Genomic DNA, 27,843 nt, shown 5'->3' on the forward strand with positions numbered 1-27,843 from the left:
TTACAGCACAAGTGCTGAAGGTCTGTAGGACACCTGGTCCTACAGCCTGCTCAAAGACTTTAGCTACATTAGGTGTGTTTGAAAAGTTGGAGAAAGGAGAAAAAATCCATGACTGGACCTAGGTAGCCTCGAACCTGCAGCCATCCGATTTGACCTTTAACTGCTGCTTTTCAATTTTCAGCTGCTCAATCTCAACTCTTAATCCGTTAATGTCACTTTGTAACCTATTATTCTCAGATTTCAAAGCATCATACTTGAATATAGCCTAGCATTTTCCTGTTATCTGCTTCAACTGTGCAGCAAAGGAGATCATCTACATGCAGTATTCAAAAATGCATGCATGTATATATAAAACAGATTTTCATGATCTTGTATTATTTATTTATTAATCCTTACTGTGTAAAACTTCTGTACAGAAGATAAGAAAAAGGGGGAAAAAAGAATCAAAAATTATAGCTACAATAAACAGTACAAAGCAAACTAAACTATATTTACAAATTTGTATGATTAAGAACAAAACTATACAATTTCAGATATGTATCATTGATGTATATGTATACATAAATTATTTACAAAACTATCATAATTTTCAGATTCGACTATATATTGACGTATAATTGAATTGAGTTGGGGAAGAATGAATGCTTGTAAATGTTTGTTCAACAAAAGGGTAGAGAAATACTTTGATGATGATGAAATCAACTGTTTGGGTATGGAGGGTCAATATAAGTAATAGGAGTTGGATATAGTGATACTAGGTTATTCATAATCCTGTAAAATAACTGCAGTCTTATCATAGTTCTAGTTTCTAAGCTGTCCCACTGAAGGTTTTGGATTATATTTGACACACTGATAACATGTTGGTAATTGAAGTTTTTCTAAATTATTGATACCTTCATGTAACCATGGTACCCATGCTGAAACTCAATTTGAGGTCTAACAAGTGTGATTGTTCTTTAATATGTTTTGTAGCCATTCGAAGGTTTTTTCTAAATAGACCAAGTGTTCTGTTTACTTTTGAAGTAACTTCAGAAATATTTGAAGACCATTTTAGGTTGCTCTGTATAGTGACACCAAGATATTTCAAATGATCAGTCTTAGAAAGAGGAATACCATAATATAAGCGTAAGGTATAGTCAAATAGTATTTTGTATTTTATATAGCCAATGATGTGGTCATAAGAAAACTAAATGTCATCAGCCAAGTGGCTTCCCATTGCTTATTAGTAAGTCCTCTTGTAAACTCCTGCAGTCATTCCGTGTCTGAATAGGTTTATACAAAATGCAATCGTCAGCAAATAACCTCAAAGTACTATTCGTAATGCTATCAGGTAAATCATTTATGAATATCAGGAAAAGTATTGGACCCAGAACAGTTCTTTGAGGGACACTGGATGCCACATCGGCCTGAGACAAACAAGAATTTTCTACTACAACATTTTGATGCCTACTAGTTAAGAATGATTCTATCCATGAGTGCACTTTTTCTCGAATTCCATATAAAGTAGTCTTCTATGAGGGACTGTGTCAAATGCTTTAGCAAACTCTAATGAAATTTTATCTGTTTGTACACCCTGGTCAAGATTATATGATAGATCATAGAGAAGCAATACTAACTGGGTCTCACATGACCTTGATTTACGAAAACTATGTTGTAGATTATACAGTATAGAGTTACCTTCTAGACAGCTCATGATGTTTGATGCTAGTATGCTTTTGCTGCATGCTTTTAAGTTATATGCATTACAAAGTATCGCATTCATCTGTATACAATAATTATAGCGTGTAATTTCTAATTTTCTGCACAGTTTTTGCATGATATCTCAAACCAGAGTTTATACCCAAATGCAAATATCTCACCACATGCATCAGTATAAAAGATTACACAGGCATGTAAAGTTGCCTGTACATATATGCAGGTTTGTGATCACATCAGTTCATAGAGGATGAAAACTGCACATCACCTGTGCAGTGCAGTGTAAGCATTGTATCAGTATTTCAACCAATAGATGGGATTATCCATACCTGCACTTTTTTTAACTTAAATATTATAGGTATAATCATTCAACATGTGTATGAACTATACATGCACTGGTTATACTATGGAAATTTTGCAGTAGAATAATAGTGATAATGTACGTGCTTGTCACTTTTTCTTTTAACCAATGACTTGATAATTACTTCTTTGGCCATTCCACTTGACCCATAATAAAATAGCTTCCAAATTCTTTCCATTTCATTTTGCATCGATGTGACATGTTCATGACTGATACTTAGTAGTATCTCTTTCAATTGGTCAATGTCTTGAAGGCGGACCTGTACAGTGAATCTGGAAGGATCAACAATGCCTTGGAAAGCTATTTCAGTATCAGTTCCAAATAATACAGGAATACAGCCTGACAAAATAGACAAGTAAAACATCTCTGACCAACTGTGAGAACCTGGGAGGCAGAGACAAAATATTGATGACATCATGTCATGAATCACAGATTTAGATTTAACAGAAGAAATTTTTACTTTTGTTGATAGTAACAATTGTCGAAAATAATACATTTTCTTTGAACTGTTCGTGTGCACCCTATTAGGTAGATATAAACCAAATGAAGAGCTTGCCATGTGTACCACATATCTACGCTTTGGTCGTGCTTGTAAAGATAGTTCATAGCATGGTGTAAAATTATATCTGCTTAAATCTGGAGGAATTACTAGATCTTTATGTGGTACATACTCAAGGGCCTTAATTGACTGAACACCATAATACAGCATTATAGAGTTTTTAGTTTCTATCTGCCACAGATGATGACTTGCTTTCTTTAATGCATAACTAGAAATACTCCACACATGGTCTCTTCCATATGACATATTAAAATACGGATGATGAGACTTTATATATGCCAGAGCCTCTTGATATAGTTTTAATGGGTTATTATCTGTGTGAATGTTAGATTGATGGTAGCACAAGCCATATACTGGGACATAAAAGAAATCAGCCTTGGTAGGTCCGTGTGCCCTATGATTGCTTGTGAGTAGGAAGTTGTGTATTGCTGCTTCAGTTCTACAACCAGTTTCATCATAATCATACTTGCTGCTATAACTGGGTCTTGACTTGAGCAAATCATTATTAAATCGAGCAGGTAAATTATACACATAAATCTTCAATGACATAAGCTGAAGAGAAGATATCATTGTCTTATCAGAGAATTCTGAAACGGTTCCCTGAATTTGATCAACACCTACCATGTTGTCAAGTGGGTCCAAAGATGGTTTAGCAGATGGATATCTTTTCTTAATTTTACTGATATACTGATAATCAGAAAACATGGGACTGATATCAAATAGTATCATGTTAAGTAACAAGAGAACAATGGACAGTGATATGGCACAATATGGAGCAGCATAAAAAACGCCACACACTTTTGGACTCTGCATCATTCCTGTATGTGACAAAACAAATATAGCAGTGTCAAGCTATGCACTATTATAATCTTGTTATCAGGCATAAATATATAACATGTTGTACACGTGTACATTAGTGTTGTTCCAGTACACTTTTACTAATACTTACTTTGGAAAAGTATAGCCCTTTTTCTGTTAGTATTACTTACTAATACTGTACCAAATGTTGGATGATTTACTAAAGAGATACTCAATACCTTAGTAAAGGGATGGTTAGATACTAAATACTCACTCTTTACTCATAATTGCTTCATCAAGATTTAGTAAGTATTGTATAAGTGACTCATTCATTTATTCCAGCTGAGTTCTATGAACTGTGAAGATTTCTTTTCAAAGCCACCACAAGTAGGTGAACCTTAAAAGTGTTTTTTTTTGTGCTTAGGCTCCAATAATCACTTTGCTCATGTTGTTTGATCTATCTAATACAGAGTGCATAAATTTAGTGATAACTGGAACTGTTGGAGTTCATTGTAACTGTTTGGAATTTGGATGCCAGAATAACCATTGAAGAGCATAGAATGGATCCATTAGATTACTGGGTTGGGAAACTGAAGCATTATCCAGTAATAGCTCCTTAATAGCCTGATATTTTAGCAGTACCAGCTTCAACTGCCCCTATAGAACACATTTTCTCAACTGGTGGGGATGCTACTAGTGGAAGAGAAACAGACTAATGCAGAAAAATTTAGACAGGAATATTTATTCAAAAAAATCTGTAGATTGCACCGGCATATTCAGAATAACTGGTTATGTTATGTACTAACTACCTTACGCAAGGAAATTTTGACATTAAAAAATTTGACGAATTGACAAATCAGTTTAATTCATCAAATTTAAATTCGTCAAATGTTTATAAGCGCCCTTAAAAGTACAGGTTTTGCCTACAATTTCTTGATTTTCGTCAACATTTTATTCGTCAAATTCGTCAAATTTTTCTTACATCAAAATTTCCTTGCGTACGGTATACTTACTACTTTTGGTGACCTTATACTTTACTAAATCAAATTTTGGTAGTAAATATTTTAAAACACTTACTTTTGAAAATTTTCATGCCAAAAGTAATACTAGTACTTACCATCATTGAAAGTCAAGGTCAAATACTAATACCAGTACTATACTAACAAATTTCTTAATACTGGAACAACACTAGTGTACATACTATAAAAATGCAAACCTTTGTTATTTACACACTATAACTAATGCTGTAGGACGAATAATGGTTAAGTCATAGGATATCACACTGACGGTTTACAGTGTACAAAAATCTGTAAGTTACAGTGTAAGTATCCTTAAGATGGTTTCACAATGGTTTCCTCTTTAAAAAAGAAGTATACCTTAATAGAGCTGTCAAACAATCAGACACAGTGTACTTGGATTCTAACCTGAAGTAGGTCCCAGCAGCATAATTTAAGTATAATGGGTAATTACCCAAAAGCATCAAGACAGAGACGGTTTTCAAAGTGTCAGCAAATAACGAACTAATTTATTTAGAAATTAATGAAGTAGGGATCCAAGCAATAAAAAGTAATGAAGCAAAAGGTGAATGATGGTATTACAGCATAGCTCTGTGAAAAAATCCCTACATCGGCAGTTATAACAATTATTTTGTTCAATGCTTTCCCACTGAGCTATGCTGTAATACCATCATTCATCTCTTGTTTCACTACTTTTTATCACTTGGATCCCTACTTCATTTTAAAATTTAATTTTTTAAATATATACTAGCTTGTTTAGTGTTTTGTTATAGCATACAACTACACACATCTGACTGTTCTATTACAATATCATACATGACTGTTGTATTAGAATGACTGCTGTATACAAGTTTCTTGAGTAGACCTGTAAGGCTAGAATCGAGCAATGCTGCTGTGTTATTAGAAAGAAGGTTAGTTTACAGTATCATACCTTTTACCTATACCCTGTATTATTAGGCATTACCAATCTATATAATGCCTTCAGAGTCATTTCACCGTGCTATTATAGCTAGACCAATAAGGTGGTGAAGTCATCGTGTTCAAGTTAATAGATTGTTAGTAGGTGTGGTCTCCGTGCTCGATCATTATTAATCAACCTAGATTGCTAATGGGCGTGGTTTCAAACCTTTCATGAAATAATAGGTAGCTACCTCTTACAGTAGCATAAGTGCTTTAAATAATTCCGTGGTGTCCAAATATGTTGCTCAAGGAAAGAACTGACACAGAAAATTTACTCCTCATTATAGTCATGTTGCATGAATAAAGTGACAACTAGCCTAATTGAAGACAAAAGGTACAGAGGACACACACATGTCAGAACTTCAAGCAGCATGTGCTACTGGTAAGTTTGTTGTAGTGGCATAAAATGGTGTTTGTGTGCTGCTTCGTTTGACCTCCAGCCTAGTGACTGTGTTGTGACTGTGATCAGGCAGGCAGGCAGGCTGATAAAACAATGTTTAATATTTGATGACCTACAATGGAGTAGTGGAGAAATACACTAAACAAATTGCTGATACATTGACAAAAATCTCTCTTGGCCCATGGTCAAAACAATAATTTCAAATATGCCAGTACATTCCATTATTTCCTTGAGGTCACTGTGATACCAGCAATGGCAACTAAACCTTACATTTCAACACACATGCAACACCATAAACTTTTCAAATAATACATATTGGATATGAAAGCCACTCTGCTGACAGGCTCACACACTTAGCAGCCTATATAGAATTCACATCATATTGCTAAAAGGTGAAAGAAAAATTACAAATTTTATACTGAGTAAAAAGCAATGAAACGAGGACTATCAATTTACTAGAAAGCAATGTGGCTATTTCATTTCATTTTCAGCTTTGTTTCTCAGCATTACATATGAAGAAGAGTACAAAAAGCACCTCTACAATCATTCCAGTCACTATAGAAAATGTGATTATACATACACCCTGACTATCAATTACTGGGAAGTGAATAGTCGGTCTGCTTCATTTTCAGTCTTAATACAACATTACAAACAACCACTATGAGAAGCACCTATGTAATCAATCAAGTCACTACGGAAATTATGGATGATGCTCATGACAGCCAGCTGTACATGTGTTTTCGTAAATCAACACCTACGTGGTAGTGGAGAAAGAAATGGGACACAAAAGGCATACATGTCTCGGGCCAAAGCAATGTCAAACAGTGAAGAAATCAAGCCCGTAGCGTTAACTGTAGTTCTTATGTTTGGCTAAAGGAATCAGTTAGTTAGTCAGCTAGTACAGTACGTACCGCTCATGCACGAGTGTGATTAAAAAATTCGCTAATTAAAGGGCATGATATCCATTTCACTTGCGAGTATTCATCATATTTCGTTTGGGATGAAAAATCATGAGTAAAATGGTGCCACGCCCTTTAATTAGTGAACTTTATAATCGATCACACTCTCACGAGACGACATTACATTTGAGCAGTAACGTAGATAGTTCAGTTAAATAGGAAATTCTATAGAAACTTGTTGGAAGGGTTTTGGGTCACTCTGAAGGCATTTTTTTTTGCACTTGGTTATGCCTAACCACGCTGTTATAAAGGAAAAGTAAAGTGAGGCTGGTTATTGGGTGCTAATTTTAACAAGAAAACCCAAACCTCCATGATCCCTACTACACAGTAATAATGTACTGTATGATATAAATCATCTGGCTTACTTTTACTGACTATCTCAGCAGAAATCTGCATACATCTAGTTTGTACAATTTCCAAATTTCTTTTTACTTGTGCATATAAGTATAAAGGTGTTTTAAATGCAGAAATGACAAAAAACTTGTTTACATCTACATAAACACACATGACATGCAGGGCTACAGGAACGAAACAAAGATAATCAAACTTTCCATGAGCAAGAAAATAAGATGATATAAACATTTAATCAATTCGAGACTTTTTTCCCTGAATAATAGCTTGATTAAAGCTTATGTATTTTCTTTGTTTGTACCATGCATAATATCATTTTTATTTTAAAAAGTACAGCTGTATATATGCTTGTGCAAACTATGCAGGTTTTTGCTGAGACAGTCACATATTTTGTTGTAGTACATAGTATCACCCACCTAAGCAGCTGTAGTAATCATACTATGCTGGGCTCTATTAGAAACTTTATGATCAGAATTAACACTTTACAATTAAATAGTCTACACTGTGTAGAGTTGCATCAGTACTGTCATAGATCAGTTTACAATCAGAATATATAGAAGCCTAGCAATAGATGAAACTATATTCTTGGCATTTTTAACTTGGTTACTGTTTACACAGATAACCACAAAGTACCTAATAGTAATCCCAGAAACCACACAATAGTGGTAAAGAATGCAGCATGAAAAACAACATATAGGGCACAGAGATATCGCGAAGACCTCATTTGATCTGATTAGTTTATTTAATAGGTCCTACTTGGATCCAGTGACCCGGGCCACATTTTGTCCAGGTCAAGCAAGTTTGACTCACTTTATAGAATCCTGGATCGGCCAATGAAGTAACTGTGGATGTATACATACCTACATTTCAATTCCCTCATTGTTGGCAACTTTAACATCAAGAAGGCAGGTATGTAGTAAACCATTACAATAGTCTTCCAGCCTTTTGGCCTGACATGGTGATTATAGATCAAAAAAAGAGTGATGAAACAAGGATATATAGGTCAAGCTAAAGCAATCCATCCAGCATTTGTTAGTATCTATAAAACTTACGTGGAGTCACACCCACTTATCAATGGTTGGCATGTGCAAGGGTGCTTAACAGTCTAGTACGAAAAAATGTAGTTTTCCAAACATACCTACACAGTTACCTCTTACCGTAACAGATGATTTTTGCTATAATACATGGCTACTGCTCAAGATTGTACCCAAATAGCTATCTGTGCACACCTCTGTTTTAACCCTTAAACCCGCATAATCCAGAAAACTGGATTTGATAAAAACGAATTGAAAACGCACAATACTTTGCCAATTTACATATATATATATATATATATATATATATATATATATATATGTAGGTGGTTACAAACAAGCATATCTCATGAAGCGTTTATCTGATCGCTTTGAAAAATAGATTTTATTAATTGGCAAAGAGTAAGCTATGTATATAAACTTTCAACATACAAACAAGGAACTCACCCACTACGACACGCTGAATCATTTTGCGTCCTTCCATGTTCGTATCATCATTGCATGTGCTCATCCGACAGTGACGTTATCATGTGATATCTATATATCAACTGAATTGCCATCATGTGAGGAGTACCATGACACCAAGCAAAAGCCAATACAACGAAGTACGGCCGAGTTATGGCCTTTTGTACATCATTATCATTATGTGAAGAAGGAAGACGGGGAGATAGTTCCTTTACTCTTTCAAAGTGAAGCGAGTATCTCTGGGTTGGATGGATGCAACGATGTATGGGACCATTCAAGCCAAAATTTAATGGTGAGTAAGATGGTATGTGTCGTTTTTAGCTAGCTTTAACAGTTTTTGTGTTATAGAGTTTAGTTTTACAAGGCATGCATGCGATCCAGTTTACTGGATTATGCATTTTCAGTGCTTGCATTTTATAAAACAGCTGCGGGTTTAAGAGTTAAATAAAACTACATCCTGGTTAGGACAGTGAGTCATCCAGGCCAGTGGTACTGATCCAGTTTCAATGCTACAGTGGTCCCACCTATACTTGACATCAATTTACTAACATAAACCGTGGACTATACTCGAATACTAGTCATGGTGTGACCCACATATTGGCATAACTAGTTATTTAATTAGTACCCTTGGTTAAAGGTTAGAGATATATACAATTAAAGTGATATCTTTACTACATAGTAATTATAAGCTTAAGAATTTTTTATGAGTCAAGCAGTTCTTTTAGCCATTTTGTGTAGCACATTCGAACATGTTCTGAAAACTATTCACAAACAACTTTGGCTTTGTACAGCAGTATGCTTCCAAGAATATAACAATGCAAGGGATGACATTTATGAATTTACAATTTACTAAGATATCTGCTATGAGCCCTACATAACAGTGTAAATGAGTAAATATTTGCATCTTACTAAAAAAATCCTATAATTTTTTTTGTCTTTGTGAAGAAAAGTTCTAACTGTAAAGAAATGGATATCAGAGTATTTGCCTAATCTTGAATACCTTAGTTCATTGCAGCAGACAAACGGAAACATAAGATATATATGAGCATTTGTTTATGTCACATCGAGAGATAGCATGCCAGTCAATCTTTCTTCACTGACTTCATCTTAGTTTGTGCTGAACAAAGGACATATACAAAAAAACTTACCCAGAAACTAATTCCACCTATTCATGGTAAACATGGTATGATAGTGCAAGTTTCAAATCTATATATCATTGCATTCGTAAATTATAACAATGTGGCAGTGCCTGTAATTGTTGCTGTACAAATCGACCTTTCTATTATTGCTCTTTGTAGGGACAGCAAGTTCTCATCAGTACAGGAAGCTCTTTACCAAAGCATATACTTGACTGTGTAGATAAAAACTATTTATAATTAAGAATTTGAAAATGCGCTATTATGTCAGGTTTCACAGATCCAATCACAAATGACCTAAGCATCTGCTATCCTACAGTACTAGGGGCCTACAGAGAAGGTCAGTAGCGATTTAAGCGCTACTTTAAAATATTACCTTAATTACATACATATTTTGGCTTGAAATTTCACATGAGCCTCAATAGTTACAATACTAAAACTAGTAAATGGTAGGAGTGACAAGGGACTTCTTATAAGCACTAAGATAATGCAATTTGTTTTATAAAAAGACCCTAGATTTCGAGGTGAAAATTATATAACTCTATTTGTCACGTATCTTCCGGGTATGTATATTCTTGTGAAGAAAACAATAATGCCACACTTCGTTACACATTCCACACATCCCAGAATATCAACATTTGCGTAGTTAATTTCTAAAGGCGGCTAATCACTGCCAACCTCCTCTGAGAAGGCTAAAATGTGTTAATACAGGGAATCAGAAGCTTGAAACTAAAACCCTGTGGAACACAGAGACCCAGTCATCTAGTCAAGGTAGCCATGTTGCGAACCAGTATGGAAAAATCAGTTATTAATCCCAGTGTTGTCTATTCAGCCTTTAAACTGATTTTGCCCACCCACTTGGTAAACCATAAATTACCCCTGCTGGCAAGTGTTAACAACATCATAACATAACCTCAAAGCATGTATAAATATGTGATTGTAATAACTGTTGTTGTAAGGCAGGATGTTGATGGTCACTTTGGTACCACCCAAAGTCTTCCAACAGGCCATTATGTCTGCTAATCTACAATCAGACAATAGACTGTATTCCAAATGACATCTACAAATTTTCTATTTGGGGGACTCTTATATTTTCAACTTATATTTTCAACTATTATTACCAATGGCGATCGAGATTTCGAAGATTGATATAAAGGCTAACAAGCAAGATATCGAAGTGAAACTACCGGGTTATGTCATTACAGCTAAGAAACAATAGTGTTTCTTCTAAACTTCGAAAACAAGCTGAAAAATTCTAACCCCACATTAGATAATAGATTTTATACCCTTATAACTGTACCTGTTAGTTTTAGGTCAATATCTTCTTCCAGGGTTGAATAGTGATTTGAATTTTATTAAGCCCCATTGGAACTATCACTCGAAATTGTTAGAATACCCCAAATAGCCGCAGCCATTTTATCTCGTGACATCATTTGGAATACAGAACTGGTCAATATTCAATTATTCACCTTCCAAAAACCAGCTTTAGTAAACTCTGCAGGTTCATAGCACAAGGTAGGCACCAAAGGCACCACAACAGCCGGGGTCTAGCAGGGTCTGAACCAAAGAGCCATCTAGATCTGTAAGGCTAAAACTGAGCCATGCTGTTGTGTTATGCGCCTATCAATTTAATATCCGACTACCACAGATACGGGCTGAGGGTGGGGAATGGTCGGGGAATTGATAGCTAACTTTCCCCGACATAGTGGGGATTTGTCTTCACTAAAGAAATTCACTCAGGCAGCAAAAGTGTGTGCTTTCAGTTTAGGAAGGACATACTGTCTCAGGTGCTAGCTGCTACATTCATACCATCGAACTAACTCATTGCTGATCAACGCCACACAACCATACAAATCCCTTCCTAGCCCCAGTATCCCTGTGGTGTGCAAGTCGAGACTTGGTCGGGGTTTGCATTGTCAATACTTTCCCAGTAGGCAGACCTCTCAACTCTCAGTTTCACCGTGAGAATAGGTGTACCGATAATCGGATCGGCTACAATATCGGCCACCGAATGGCATTTTTTACCAATATCGGTATCAGTACAGAACAGCAGAAGGACCGATATCACTACCGATATTTATACAGTAGCAATAGTTCGTACATAAACGGATTATGCGTTGCCAATTTTCTATGTGGCTCATTAGTACCAGTGGCTTATTGTTCACTCTGCAACAAGCGCTACTAGACAGATGCAAACAGCATCGTGGGGCGAGCCTGAACATATTTAATGGGAGTATGCATAGCAGCAATAGGTAGTTGATGATGAGTGTATATTCAAGTGAACGTGGTAGCATGATGTGATGAAACAGAGATAGCTCAAATGAGATCTTGCTACTGTTTGTAAGTGGTATAATATATGCATGCTATATTAACTGCATTATAGCTATTGCAATTCTCTAGGTAGCCAGCTACTGATTGTCATGCAGTGTTCAACTGGATGGTGAACTCCGCAGATTTTCTTAGAAATAACAGCAGGGTCATTGTATGCTGGCAAATCGGCATCTTGTGATCCGTTGATGTTTACATCAGGATTTGTGTCTGTACCGAGATTCGAAGCACTATCAAAACAAATAAAATCAATGTTAGCATGGTACATATACAAATCTGATAACACAACGTAAACCATAAGCAAAATTATTATGTAGATAAATCAATGTTATTGCTGTGTGACTGATTCATTATTGTACATACTAATTCTGCCTTCTCTGCTGCAAGATTGTGTCCCTTTGCCGAGCATATCTTGTTCTGGAGTATTCTCTGTTTCTCCTTCGTCTTTCTTCAGCTTCTTCTGGTGTTTCTCGGTCCCTTCTCAATCTGTACAGCTGTCTCCTTCTTCTAAGCCGTTCTTCTGCATTCATTTAGCCAACCTTAGGTGATTTTCATATTCACGAGCTGATACACGTGTTTCATACGCTGTAATCTACGTCGTATATTTCTCTGTGACATGGTCGATGAGATGAACATATATGGAAGTGCTGTAATCTACTTCGTATATTTCTCCGTGACATGGTCGATGAGACTAACATATATGGAAGTGCTGTAATCTACGTCGTATATTTCTCGGTGACATGGCCGATGAGACGAACTTATATGGAAGTGCTGTAATCTACGTCGTATATTTCTCAGTGGCATGGTCGATGAGACGAACATATATGGAAGTGCTGTAATCTACGTCGTATATTTCTCCGTGACATGGTCGATGAGACGAACATATATGGAAGTGCTGTAATCTACATCGTATATTTCTCCGTGGCATGGTCGATGAGACGAACATATATGGAAGTGCTGTGATTTACGCCGTTTATTTCACGGTAAGTCCGTTTATTTCAGGGTCTCTTTCCGATTTCTTCTGTAGTTTTTTGGGCATGGTCGCTGAGACGAAAGTTACGTGGGCGACTCGCTAGTGTGGGGCTCGCTCAGGCTCGCCCCAATGAGAAAATACACGTGATTCTAGTGTTTGTTGTAGGAAAGCCTATCACAGTCTTTACAAATGGAGCAGTTAGTACCTTTGTAGCTAACAAAAGAAGGGTCACAGGATAACCAAGGAAACTTGCTGTACCAGCTTTCTCACAAACCATTAGAATGCGGAGTAATGCAGAAATATCTATTTTAGGCTTCATGGGAGTATACATAAAAATGTTTGTGGGTGCCTAATTGTCTGGATTGCACAATAGAAACTCAAGCTGTATACCACCACAGGTAGCTAGAGTATAGCAATGAATACATTCACATTTTGTTATAGGGAAGGTAAATGTACACTTTTGTTTGCTTAAAATATTAATGCAAATCAGTGCTGGTCACTGTAAAGTATTAATACAATACAAAAAATATCGGATCGACTATCGGTTATCAGCTTCTTTGGTTACATCAATATCGGATATTGGTACATGCCAAAAACCCATATTGGTACACCTCTACGTGAGAGTCAAGTTTTTTTTGGCTTCTTCTCAGTCTCACGGTCAGGTACTAATTTCTCAAGGTCACACCCTTGATATCACGGTTTAATTTATCAAGGTTTTCATCAGAAAACAAAACTGAAACCCACAATCGAAAGTATTTCATCAATATTTTGGTCAAGTACCTGTATTTTGATCAAAGCATCAACGTGATTGATTGCTAGGTGCTTATAAATGTTTCAAGTGCTTATCAGAAGGCTAGACTTTTTGAAATAGTGAACACTCAACTTGCAACATGTGATGCTATTTTGAAAAAATGGAGGATAAACGTGAAACTTGAAGCGGATTAGGAAGAAAATAGAATGATGACTGACTGTCACTCTATGAAGCAGCTATTGTACGTGGATACACTCTGTGGATGAAGATGCTATATATAGACTGATGGGAGATGGTCTTTTCAAGCAAATGATTAATGAATACTTGGCGAGTCACGTGATTCCAGAGCAGGCTCAGAAGCTTGTATGTAAAATTAAGTTCTTAACTACACTTTGTAGCTATAATAGTATAGGTGGATGATGAGCTGCGGTAAACAGCAGCATACACTCATGTAGATAGGTCATGCGTTTTCAAACAGTTCCTTTTAAAATGAATATGCATGTCATCTTTGGTAGGCACACATTACGGGCTCCACTGTATGACTATATAAAAGACGTTTTAATACTGAGGTGTTTTAATACTAAGATGCTTCGGATGGCGTCTTGCTCACGTTGTGATCAATGCACTCAACAATTTTAGTAACAATATAGAGAATGTACGGCATGGAAACTTCAGCTTATATGTCTAGGGATGAGGCTTAGCTATTAAAGTGGTCGATTAAACAATGATGCTCACTGACAGGTTATCAGAAACATCCCCAATGGGCTACTCAAAATAGCAGCACCAAGTCAAAGATTAAGTGGAAATTACAATTATACTTGACAGTTAAGTAAAAGACTGCTAAATTGTTCTTGTGTGGCTGGTTGTCCTGGCAGTAGAATATCATAACCCGATGGAGGACTTAACTAAAGTCTACTGCATAGATACTAACTGCTGGGATCCTCAAGGTTGACTCAAGTTCCAAGTTGAGAAGTCTGCAGTAGCTATAGGTGGGGAATTGTAATTTTCAGTGATGCAAATCCCAACCTTCCCCCACCTCAGCCAGTATCTGTGGCAATCGGGGATTATATTGATAGGTGCATTATTAGAAAGCAGGCTACTTTACAATATCACACTTTTTACCTATACCCTGTATTGTTAGGCATTACCAATTTATTATATTGTAGTGTTAGCAGAATATTCAAATAAATAGGTCCACTCCCCGCGATCCTTTGTGATGATCACACGAAAGCATTACAGGGTATTAAAGTTATATGAAAAGGTACATTATCTTTGATTAGTATATATAGTCTAAACTATAAACTTGTATTGTTGTACGTTTGATCTAGCGGTCTTCAATCACACCAAAGGGATTGACTGGACTTGGCATTTACGTACGACTATCAGACTAATCTCTTTTAATCTGATTATAGTCTACATGTACAATAGCTTAATTAACAATCACCTTCGCTAATGTCTGATTTAGGATACTCGACATCTTCAGTAGATTGAAGGAGAAACTGTACACAAAACGATCTGACACAATCGAATATTAGATGCGCGTAATTAAATGTGTGGATAAATTTTTACACGTGATCACGTCAATCGCCTCGGACGCCCGCCCCAATTCCCAGAGCGGCGCGAGACTATTCCTTCTACGGATGAAGTTGTTTTCTTCTTGGATCAGTTGTGCAACAATCCTGTTAGAAGAGAAAGCATTTTACAAAGGTTAGTGTGCTAATTAAGTAGTTAATTATACAGTAACTATGCAACATTAACTATGACAAGGTTATTTCAAGTTTGCACGGGGGAAGTGACCAACAAAAAGGTCAACCACCCTTTATACGATACATGTAACACTTAACACACGTAGCAATGAGTGTAAGATGATTAAATACCAATACCAAATCAGCACTAAATTAAATAGCTACATGTAGAAGTAGCTAGCTAGCTTCTAATAAAGTTTTAATTTTTGATAAAAAGTAAGCAAAATTATTCCCATAGTTAATTCAGGTACACTTGAATAGTGGATAAGGTTTGAACAGTTTTGATGACCCTTGTGTTGAACTGCATGGAGTAAGCTATACAGTAGGTGAACATGGTAGATGTACACTGCATGTAATGTCAGTAATCTTGGATTTTTTACCGAGTATCGGTAGAAGCGACTAGCTCCAAGCTCAACTTTCCAAAAATGAATAGAGTTCCCCAAACAGTACTACTGTATATAGCTATAGCAGAGTGATTGCAGACCAGTCTGAGCAATGGTACGTGCTAATTGAGGTGCTTGTTGATTCCTACTGCCATAACTACCCTGCTTCAGCTCAATGGATAGCGTACGACAGGAAATTTTGATGGAAGGAAAAGGTAATGAATCCGCACTTCATAAGCTTTGACAAATTAAATGTTGATGAAAAACACGTATACTTTTCAAAGTGCTTAAGGATATGTTTGATGAATTATAAGTTGACAAATCCAACTGATTCGTCAAAATGATCAACTTTTTCTTTTGTAAAAATTTCCTGTCAAACGGTAATATGAGGGATAACATATTGCCATAACTACCACTTCAGCTCAATGGATAATACAAGGGATAACATTAATACATGGTGGATATTTGCACAATATAATTTTATAGCAAGGAATAAAAGCATACGAAAGAAGAATTGCATGCACTTCCATGAGGTATGCATTGTACTGATTAACTGTTTTTAAATCATTTATTCTCGAGATACCTGTTCTTTCAGCTAGTATATATACATAACTAAAAAAGTATATATGGAAACAGAGATCACCAAAATATCTGAGTCAAATAATTCAGCATGTTAAACCACTCTAGAACTACAATGAAGCATCTAAAGTCTAACACTTAAAATTGTCATACCCAAACCTCTATATATTCAGACTCAAAGGATGTGGTGCATAGTATGAGCTCATCAGTATCCTTCAGTCAAGCCAAAAGTGGTTAAATACTGGTGTACTGTCTCCTTTCACAGGGGCATATTTAGGAATTTTCCAAGGTGGTTTCCAGATTTGGTAGTGAGCTATTGATGCAGGGCCTGGAGGCACAGTCCTAGCAGCTGACAGATTTGAAAATTAAAATCCATTGAAAATTACTTACTAGTTCATGCTCTATGGATTAATGCTATTTTCAATATTATATGCTTACTTGCTTGTTCCCTTTAAGTCCTATCAGTTTATATGGCTGGTCAGGAGTAGGTTGTAGTGATCCAAATATACATATATATAATATATCCAAATTCTTCAATTAAAAACTCAAAATTTAGGTACTAAATGTTTCAAACTAGTCTTACATTTATATTAGTCTCTATTTAAATTTTATCCGTTATGAATGTTCTATTAGAGGAGATTTGACTGCACATCTGACTGCTCTATTAGAGTATCTTGATCTTTAGTAACATTTCTCCTTGTAGCTAAATTCATACCCTTGTTCACCCTTAATGCTGTAGCTATACTGCTGACTGCTATGCTCTATTCCCATTTTTCTGTATTTGTGCTTCCAAACTATATGGCGTCCCTGCTGCAAGCCTACAAGTTCAAATTTCAAAGGGGGTTTCCGGAACCCTAAACTATGATAAGCATTGTATGAGGCCTACACTGTTGTCAACAACTTATTGTGTACATGGCTTTTGGTAGCACATCCAATTCTGATAAATAAGTGCACAAACAAGAGTTCATAATTTATACTATGAACTCTCAGTGTAAGTTGAGCACAATGAGCAAGTAGTGATAGACAACAACATTGTTGCTCCAGTATGATACTGTGGACTAAGTATATGTAATGATGAGATTTCCAAATGAACATGACAACTTAAAAAGATAAGAGAAACATATGATTATTTCTCTAACATACTATAACTTTCCACAAGTGCTGCTACCTAACAGCAACTCTTTCACTTTGTGTGGGGGGCATGCCACTAGCTCCTCCCTCCCTAAAGAGAGAGTATGCTGATTCTCACACTGATGTAGTTAGCTTACATCCATCTGGCATGGGCTAGTACCCTACTTTGTAAATATATCTTGCTAAACTGATGACCTACAAGAACCAATAGTGGATATTACTATTGCAAACCCACATTTAACAACAAGAAGTTAGTATGGAAGGCTATGCAGTTTTTATTCTTGTAAGTGTACAGGTTTTCTTGTAGTATAGGCATGTGGAAAAAATAAAAACAAACCAAGTTGCATAGGTGGGCGGAAAGGGTGGGGGCTGAAGCTTCCCCCTCCTTCCACCAAGTTCTCCTCATAATGGAATCTTTACAAAAGTATATGTAATTCTTGGAGTGAGGCTGAGAACCTTGAATACATACTATATACTAACACTCAAATATCCTAATAGAGCAGTCAAAATGCTTCAAACTAAAATATTTATTTCAGGAATTGAACTTACTCGTGATTGAAGTTTTGTGCAAAGTAGGTGTGTATCTTCACAATGTTCTAAGTGTTTTTGTACTGCTTATAAATGCTATATAGTTAATAGCCAAGATATTTAATATATAGTTATAATACTAAAATATCTGTTAACACTAAAACTTTGCCAAAACAGCATTTTATTGACTTAGTTGAAAGGTTTCAATTTGTACCTTTAATTCTGGTGAACTTTTGAGACATCAGGAAGCTAATATGGTCACAGCTTCTGGGGGCATAACCCCACCCCAGACTCCCTACCAAGTGGTATATTTCTGCTTTTTAAAAGTGTTTTCATTGTTCCTTTTGACTTTATCACTAGTGGACCCATACTTCGTATCTATAAAGTTGAAAGATGTCTGTTTGTCTTTCTGTCTGCTGTCACCCATTATCTCACAAGTTTCCGCACATGTTGAAACGATTCTTATGCCAAACAAAGTACTCATCATATAAGAATAGTGAAGCTGCTAACAGCCATCGTTTGTCATTTAAGTGCATTAAATGCAGGGGTTTAGAGTAACAACTTAGAATACTTTTATTAAACTGCATGGTGAACAACAAGTAAGCTATGCATACCTTAATACACAGGTTTTACTAACCACAACATTGTTTGTGAGGGAATAGCCATAGTTTTTGTGAGAAATTGACACAATGGCAAGAACAAGAGCTTCGTAATCATGATGTAGTGTATATATGTAGAGGCTTCAATACTACTTAGTATATTTTTTTCAATTTCATAACCTTTTTGGTCTTGGATACAACTTCGTTTTGCTTTAGCAGCCTTTTTAATTACAAGTTTTTTTTTTTTGTCATTTTGGCAACTTGTTACGTGTGTATGCTCTCATGCTACAATACTTTTCTCTCATTACATGTGTAAAAGTGAGTTTACTTTTTAAGGAAAGTGATGACAATAGATAGGGTGGAATGGCCCATAATTGGGCCTAATTCATCCCTACATGTTCTTCTTTCTATTGTGAACAACCTCCCACTCACCGCCCCTTGCCTGATATAGTCAACCTCAAGTAAAAGCTAATCTAAAATGGTGGGCAACTTAGTTGTTGGGTGTTTGTACAGTGGATGCTCTGGATTCTGGAAGGTAAGGAATTGGCATAAAAATGTGTGAACATTTGGTACACATAGCTTCAACCATTGGCAATCTACAACAAACTAAATACAAAAACAGACATTTTGTAATACTTGTAAATAGGCAATAATACCAGTTTTCTAATATTTAAAGGAAGCAGGCTATCTTAGTGAAAAATCCAAGATGTGATAATGGACGCAGCCTTCAAAGAATTGTGAGTGTCAAAAAGTAAAGGTGATAGAGCCAGTTGTAGTTTTTATAATTGACATTAGTGTCACCTGCCGCTGCTACTTTTGACATTACATCAATTTTTTTTTTACCTGAAATGTTAACTGATTGCTGCTACCCTGGCACTGATAATCATTTAGTCACTTTGCATAACCATACATGTAACATATTTGATGTATATAGTCTATTTGATTCTGCCACACAAATACAAGTACACCACAAAACAACTTTGTATAACATTATATAAATGTACCATGGTATTGTTGTTTTATGTAGCCACTACAATGAGTTATTGGATGTTACTTCTACTCTTGCATATGCACATTCAGTATACTTATGAATTAGTTTATCAAAAGTACAGTAATGTTATTACTGTAAATATTGATGGTAATGATGACAATTCTTGTTGTGTGGATGGTCATTGTGAGTGTTCATCACTTGAAAGTGCTTTAAACCATATCAGAAATGATAAGACACTAATCAACATTACTTCACCAATAGTTCCGTTATCATTCCATGTGAAGATAAGTGAGCATAAAAAAATTGGGATATTTGGAAATAATGGCACAGTTATCAGTTGTAACAACACTGGTGGAGTATCACTTGTAAATTGTAAGGACATTGATATTTCAGGTATTACATGGGACCGGTGTGGAGGTGCAGGGTTAACTGGAGCAGTTACAATGGAACAGTCATCCAATATTTCTATTAGTAATTGCACTTTTCAACAACTAGGTAACTATGGGATTGTTATTCTTGTTCATGACCAACATTATAACAATTGGGATAGTGACTTGTGTACACTGTCAACAATTGAAATCATAAATTGCACTTTCATGAATAATTTTGCAAGTTTTAAAGGAATCTATGTTAGTGCAAACCAAAGCAGAATAGTGTTAAAATTGTCCTATTTGTTGCTCAAAAATAATCTTGTTGACTATTCTGGAAATGCAATTTACTGTTATACTGATGGGAATTATGCAAATTTTACAATGTTTAATTCCACAATTATGAGCAGTATATACATTCAGCTAAATTCTTTAAATGCATCATTGTCTATTTACAAATCTTCTTTTATTAACCCTGTTGAGAAGAATATACAGTTGTATACTGAGACATATTCCAAATATCTGCTTGTTGACTTTTCTGGTTTGATCTTAGTAGGTATTCAAGTGGTACACCAAGTGAGGGGTTATCCTAATAAGTGTGTACTGAGTTTTAATGAATTGAGAGGTAGTGACAATTCTAGTTTACATATTAATGGAACAGAAAGTTTTGGGTTTCAAAGTTACATAAGAAATTCACAGTTTTATAACAACAATGACAAGTATCCAGTAGTTGATATTTACAATGTGTATTATCCTAGTCAACATCCTGATATTTGTGTTGGTATTGAGATTTTTAACTGTGTCTTTTACAACAACAGTAATGGAAAACATGTAGTGCTTCTTGCATATGATGATGAGTACAATGACCCTCTGGGTAATGTACATCTATCACATACAAATTTTACTGATAATTTTGAAAATGAAAACACCTTGTATTTGCAGTTTTGCAATCTGACAGTTTATGGTACAGTATTTTTTCAAGACAATGAAGGTATAAGTGGTGCTGGTATTTATTTTACTGACTTTTCTCAAGTATTGCTTTCTGATGGTGTTGAAATAGTTTTTAGTGACAATGTAGCAGCCTTGGGTGGTGCAGCCATCTATGCAGATTATCCGCTATCTTCAGCACCATGGAGTCTATTTTCTATTGCTGGTCATTATACTGCAACATTTCTCAACAACCAAGCTCACGGTGTGGGAAACTCCATTTTTATTAACATTCCAGTAGCAGAAAGCAAATATATCAATAAAAACCCATCTAGTCAAAGCTCAATTGTATACATACCACAACATTTTAATTTCTCTGGGACAAATGAAATAGTTACGTCACCCTATGGTGTAAGTTTAGGTCCACCAGCCCAATGTCTGAACAAGTCATGTGAACAACACGGCTGCTATATTATAAAGAATATTATGTTAGGTGAAGAAGTGTTGAGTTCAGCAAGGATGATTGATTATTTTAACAACACAGCTGAAACTGCACTATTCCATGTTAAATGTATGAATTGCAGACACCATAGACTAAAAAGGTTTTCACAGATGTTCATTTACATTGGTACATCAGAATCCATTAGCATCATTGGTGAAGAAGTTAAGAATCATCATCTAATCATTCTACAATTATCTTCTGTTAGAAGTACTATTAGTCAAGTGCCGGACATATCTATATTGGTCAAACTGCTTCTATCACCTTGTCATATTGGATACAAGTATGACAGTATAGAGAAAATGTGCATTTGTTCTGATTTCAGTGGTATCGTTTTATGTTCAAACCCAGTGAAGATTAAAAGAGGTTACTGGTATGGAACTATTAATGGTCAAAGAGCAGTCGTACATTGTCCCAACAATTATTGTGACTACAGCTCTTGTCCAGTTGGTAGTGAATTTTGTAATGTTTCTAGCTTTGAGTGTAGCTCTCATAGAAGTGGAATTGCTTGTGGCACATGTGCTGAAAGTTATACACTGCCATTTGACTCTGACAATTGTATTCCCATTGATAAATGTCAAGCTTGGCAGAGCATTGTGGTTGTGCTATCAGTTATTGTATACTGGATAATAGTAATAGTATCCATTCTTGTTCTTTTGTACTTAGTAACAGTGGACACGGTTACATGTTATGTGCATGGGATCGTCTTCTTTTACAGTGTGCTAGAGGTTATTATAGGAGAAGACTTGATTATTTCTGATGGTTTAAGATTCTTTGTCACTATCCTATCCAGTTTAGTGAACCTGTCACCCATGTTTCTTGGAAAGTTGTGTTTAGCGAAGGGTTTAAGTGGAATTGATCAACAATTTGTCCACTACATTCACCCACTTGCAATAATTTTACTATTACTATTAGTAGTTGTGGTAGCAAAACGTTCAGCAAGAATTACCTTCACATTCAGAAAACATGGTGTTCGATATTTTTGCTTACTTCTGATACTGTTCTACAAATCACTGTCATCCACCTCATGGCAACTATTAAGACCTTTAACATTTGAAGGGGTTGACGGTGTTTACACCTATTTATCTCCAGACATAAAATACTTTAGTGGACGTCATATTTTATATGGATTGATTGCCATCTTGTGTGGAATAGTTATAGTTCTTGGGCTTCCTATTTTACTACTGTTTGAACCATTTCTCAGAAAAAAATACAAATTTGCCAAAGTGAGACCTATTCTAGATCAGTATCAAGGATGCTACAAAAATAAATATCATTGTTTTGCTGCCTTTTACCTGATATGTCGGCTGGTAATGTTTATTGTGATAAGCTTGGATGTGCTTGAAATTGGTAACAGATACTTGGTACTACAGATACTGTGCTTGGTGATTATATTGATACATGCTTGGGTACAGCCATACAAAAATTCTGTGTTGAATTCACTTGACTTGTCCATCTTAGTAATAATGTTGACAATAGTGAGCTTGAATGTGGGAGCACCATATGCTGTTCTACTTGGCAATTCTACAGCTAATGACTTGATTGTTGCTATTTTGATATTACTGCCAGTAATCATGTTTACAGGATTCCTGGTGCATTCTAACAATTTCTGCAGGGGTATTTTGCTTGGACAGACTCGCAATGATTACATCAGTTTACAAAGGTTAGTTCATCTACACACACACACACACACACACACACACACACACACACACACACACACACACACACACACACACACACACACACACACACACACAAACACACACGCACATGCTTTGTTCTTCCATTCTTTTGGTTGTCAGAGTAAGGATTAGGGACCTGCCGATTATGCTCATTATTTTACCTATTATGCTATGCTGCACTGCTCAAAATTTTGCCTATGCTTAAATTAATGCTCAATATTTACCTATTATGCTCAATATTTATACCTCAGTTCCCATGTATTTCTAGTAAATTTGCAATTTATGGGAATACACTAAGTTACTGAAGCACAGATTCTAAATCCTTGCTTGTTAAAATGCATGTCACAGAAAAGATGGATGAGAAACTAATAATCAAGTTTATGTGGCCTTATTAATATTAGTGTTTAAAATCATCTTGTGAAATAAAAAAAAGAAGGAAGGCCACCTACACCTGAAGACACACACACACACACACACACACACACACACACACACACACACACACACACACACACACACACACACACACACACACACACACACACACACACACACACACACACACACACACACACACACACACACACACACACACACACACACACACACTCACACTCACACTCACACTCACACTCACACTCACACACACACACACACACACACACACACACACACTCACACTCACACTCACACTCACACTCACACTCACACACACACACACACACAATTCAATCTATTGGTCTGAATGAAGATAATAGGAATTTTCTACTGATTGCCTGCCTGATGCCTAACTCGACAACTGCTAAGCCTTGACTTTTTTTCACCGTTCGATGTTGCTTCAGCCTGACAGGTGCCTATGGCATACCACAGCATGTACAATGCATGCTTCATGGACTTAACTACCTGTGTCCTCCTTTGTGTCCCATTCAATTATCTTTGCTGACAGTGCAAGGTGTTGATTTGCAGTAGAGCAAGGGGTAGGTAACAAGCAAAAATCTTGTACGAAATTTCAAAGATACTGCCCGTACTTCATACATATTTCACTTCATCTTTCTCCATAAAATCCAAAAGTGGAAAATCCATAAAATTTAGGTCTTTGTAAAATTTCACAAATTTCTATTACATCTTTTCGATCTTCAACCTTCAAAATGTACAAAAATTTAACTTCAGGGTGACCTACAAGTTGTTACCTACAAGTCCCTCGTGGTAGTGCCATGTGATAGCTTCCCTACAAGAATCGTCCGAGTTTTCTGTTGTGACTGATTGATTGCAGAGGTCTTTCTCATAGTGCTCTTCATTTGTAATGCTGTGTAATGGGCTTAACATAGTTGAAATGAAGTGTTATGGCCACTTCGCTATTTCAGTACTTGATATTTGGAGCATGCATTCAGGCGAATGCAATAAACCCAAGGCTGGAGGAGACAGTTTGGTTGGTCAGGCCTGAGCCAGACCAATAATCTGGAGCTGAACCAACTAACTAACTGACCAGCTCAAACTGTGTTACTCTCATGCAATCTTTGGACGATCATATCTACACGTAGCTAAATACATTTTACAGATGTTATTGAAAATGCATGACACCAGTATTTACCTAGTTTCTCAGCCTAACAACTACATGTATAGTACTTCCAATTACCTTACAGTACAGCATAGCATTCGTCTCATTTTGTACTAAAATGATCGTGGGTTTTACATACAGTACGTATCATGTGTGCTGACAGTTGGCATTTATCATGTGTAAGGCAGGCACTTGAAGGCAGGTGTCTTCTTTGATTCTAAACCAGCACACTTATATCACAATTCAATCTTCATAAAATAATCATTAGCATTTCTTGGCTTGTCTCTCTTGGCTTCTTTTACTGGGAGAAGGGCTGCCAGGTAGTGACAAACCAGGTGACTCATTCTGTGGCAAGAAGCTGTACACCCATACATTACATGGCGGCCATCTGGATGAGATTTTGAGTAGAAATCACTCCTCTTCAACTACCCACTCGTCCTGTCGAGATACTGAGCAAACTCTCAGTCTCATCCACATTGCGCCATTTTTGAATACTGATTGGTCTCGTGACTGTCCACCAGTATATTTACGTGATGATTTGTTCACTTCATTGCATACAAACCAGTATAGTAGTATACTGCATTTTTGTAGCTGTGTAGCCTTTTATTGTAGCTGTGTGAATTCACTGAATACAGCTATAAACTGTCTAGTCGATTAATTCATATAGTCTAGCTATATAAGGGAGCCATGCTGCATGGGTTCCCAGTGAAATTTGGGGGGAAAGTTGCAAGTTGCTAGCTAGTTTTACTTTAAAATTTAGCATCAATTTAAATTTTAAGGCCTTTAAATTGCAAAAATTCTGCACTGAGCTCCTGGGGGTCCCCCTTGAATTTCTAATTGCTATAGCTAAATGAACACTAGCCATACAGCAAGTTTCATGCTGTGTCCCCTGTACGTCAGGTCTACAATTACTACCTATTATCAAGAGTTCATAATATATATATACTGAGGAGAGTATCCTACTCTCATATACCCCTGTAGAAGGGCGTATCGTGAAGTTATGACGTAGCACTTCTGAGTTCGCCCGTTTTTCTTTGTATGTAATTAATGATGTCATTAGTTGAACACGGTAGCGTGCTTAACAACGTCGCTAGCAACTGAATTTTCTCCAGCTCTAAGCATTTCTCACCGAACTACAATTGTTCCTTCATGGGTTAATACCGCTTCGTAGGCATTTCTTGCTAAGCCATTCATGAATACTGCTATCCTGAGTGTCGCGAGTGTGAAATGGTTCTAACAATTCTTGCACTTTTACGACTTCCCGTACGTCACAAACCACAACATCTTGTCGTTACATCATAACTTCACGATACGCCCTTCTACAGGGGTATATGAGAGTAGGATACTCTCCTCAGTATATATATTATGAACTCTTGCTATTATACATAGTATAGAAAGTCTGAAGATCAATAGATAGGCTTGAGCATATTTGTATAGCTAGCTAGCAGTGAAATATCACTAAAATTGCACATCTGAGTGTCTAATTTCTGTGGGGACATGCCCCCAACCCCCCCTAGAATGCTCGTGCTTTGCACTTCGCAGAGCGTGCTTCACACACTGTGCAGCAACTCCTCTCTCATTGGCATGTATATAGTAGCAATCTCAACATTATAGCCAATGGCCTAACCAACTCAATTTTCCCTCCACCGGCCCTGAAACCTGGCATCATTCTTTCTTCTAATGTGTTATGTGCAAGTGCACTAATCATAATAATACTACAAAACAAGTAAACAAACAATTACAAGGAAAATTAGGAATTTTAAGTCAATTAACCTAAGGGATCAAAGATATAAAAATTAGTGAAACAAGAATGTCACCTACACCTGAAGATTCCAGTCTGGTATGGCCCATGTGTGTGTGTGTGTGTTTGTGTCCATGTAACATGGTTTTAACTATCACCAGACAAAATATAGTATCCCTTCTCCCCTTACCAGTATATAGAAACTAGTAACTGAATTTTTTTTCTTTTAAATTTGTAGTGGCCTATTGGAAGCATTTCAGGTTGTACTGAAAGCTTGGTTATATACTACCAAGGCACCATGAAGGTATTGTGAGGCTGGGTTTCTGCATGGTCAATATTTGTAAGAGAAAGTGCAAACCTCCATGATACAGTACTACATACTGTATGATAGTATAGTGCTACAGTCGATTTCAGGTTGCTTGCGAATGTAATTGAACAATTTGCACACGTGATTTTCGAACGTGATCATGTGGATGTTTACGTGCAGTGCTTTAATATGTTGAATAACTACCTCACTATTCCCCTTGCAATGGCTGGCATTGTCTAATGATCTAAGAAGACGAAAAATGTAGTTGCGTTATTAAAAGGAGCTCGCTTGAAAGAAAACAGCTCACATGTTTGAACAATCACATGTGCAAATTGTTCAAATGCATTCGCAAGCAACTTGAAATCGACTGTAAGAGGACCTGTGAGAAGCCTAAAAATCTAAGGAATGCAGAAAAAAATCCCACATCCAGTGGTAACTTGAGCTATGAGGCATACCAGTACTGCATACCAGCTCATAAGCTTCACAAGGTGGCACTTTTAAACTTACTATATTAATTATTCATAACTAGGGTCTGCTAAAGCAGTTTACAAGTGCTTACTAATGTGGTTTCTACAACAATTCAGCACTGTTAGCTACATCTGGATCTTGCATTAAGTAAATAGATAAAATAATTAGCAGAGTAACAGCATACTATACATGTTTTCTCTTACAGACCTAGACCCTCAGATTCAGAAGAAGACAGTGATGTATAAAATGTGTGACTGATCATAGTACACTGTTTGATTTACTTTTTTTTTTTGCATGTGTGACAATATAATACAAACGTAATGCGACCAATGATCATGAAGGCTCTTACGTACAAAGATTTAACATAATAACAGAAGTAAATACACATGCATATGTAGAATAGGAGTGACAGCTTGTTTTTGACTGAGGGTTGTGTTTGTCTAGCCAAACCAAAATATGCTCATCAAAAGACATTATAATGTTTATCAACACTGCTCATAGTAATGCTTATTTCAAATACATGTGTTAGCAGTGGCAAAAAAAATTTT

General features: G+C 36.3%; 2 protein-coding genes across 2 annotated transcripts; one reads left to right on the top strand and one right to left on the bottom strand.

Moving 5' to 3' along the window:
• Positions 1-590: 590 nt before the first annotated feature.
• On the bottom strand, positions 591-15,320 carry LOC136264328 (uncharacterized). The gene is made up of 2 exons (XM_066059043.1): positions 15,231-15,320; positions 591-3,433 (listed from the first exon to the last, which is right to left on the bottom strand). The coding sequence occupies exon 2, from the start codon at positions 3,429-3,431 to the stop codon at positions 2,100-2,102; it is 1,332 nt and encodes a 443-aa protein (XP_065915115.1). The 5' UTR covers positions 3,432-3,433; positions 15,231-15,320; the 3' UTR covers positions 591-2,099.
• A 4,499-nt stretch (positions 15,321-19,819) lies between these two features.
• On the top strand, positions 19,820-27,637 carry LOC136264841 (uncharacterized). Its single transcript, XM_066059602.1, has 2 exons — positions 19,820-23,199; positions 27,501-27,637. Exons 1-2 carry the CDS (start codon positions 19,820-19,822, stop codon positions 27,538-27,540), a joined length of 3,420 nt encoding a protein of 1,139 aa, XP_065915674.1. The 3' UTR covers positions 27,541-27,637.
• The last annotated feature ends 206 nt before the right edge of the window (positions 27,638-27,843 follow it).

This window comes from Dysidea avara, chromosome 8 (genome assembly GCF_963678975.1).
Source record: "Dysidea avara chromosome 8, odDysAvar1.4, whole genome shotgun sequence".
In the NCBI taxonomy this organism is placed as follows: domain Eukaryota; kingdom Metazoa; phylum Porifera; class Demospongiae; order Dictyoceratida; family Dysideidae; genus Dysidea; species Dysidea avara.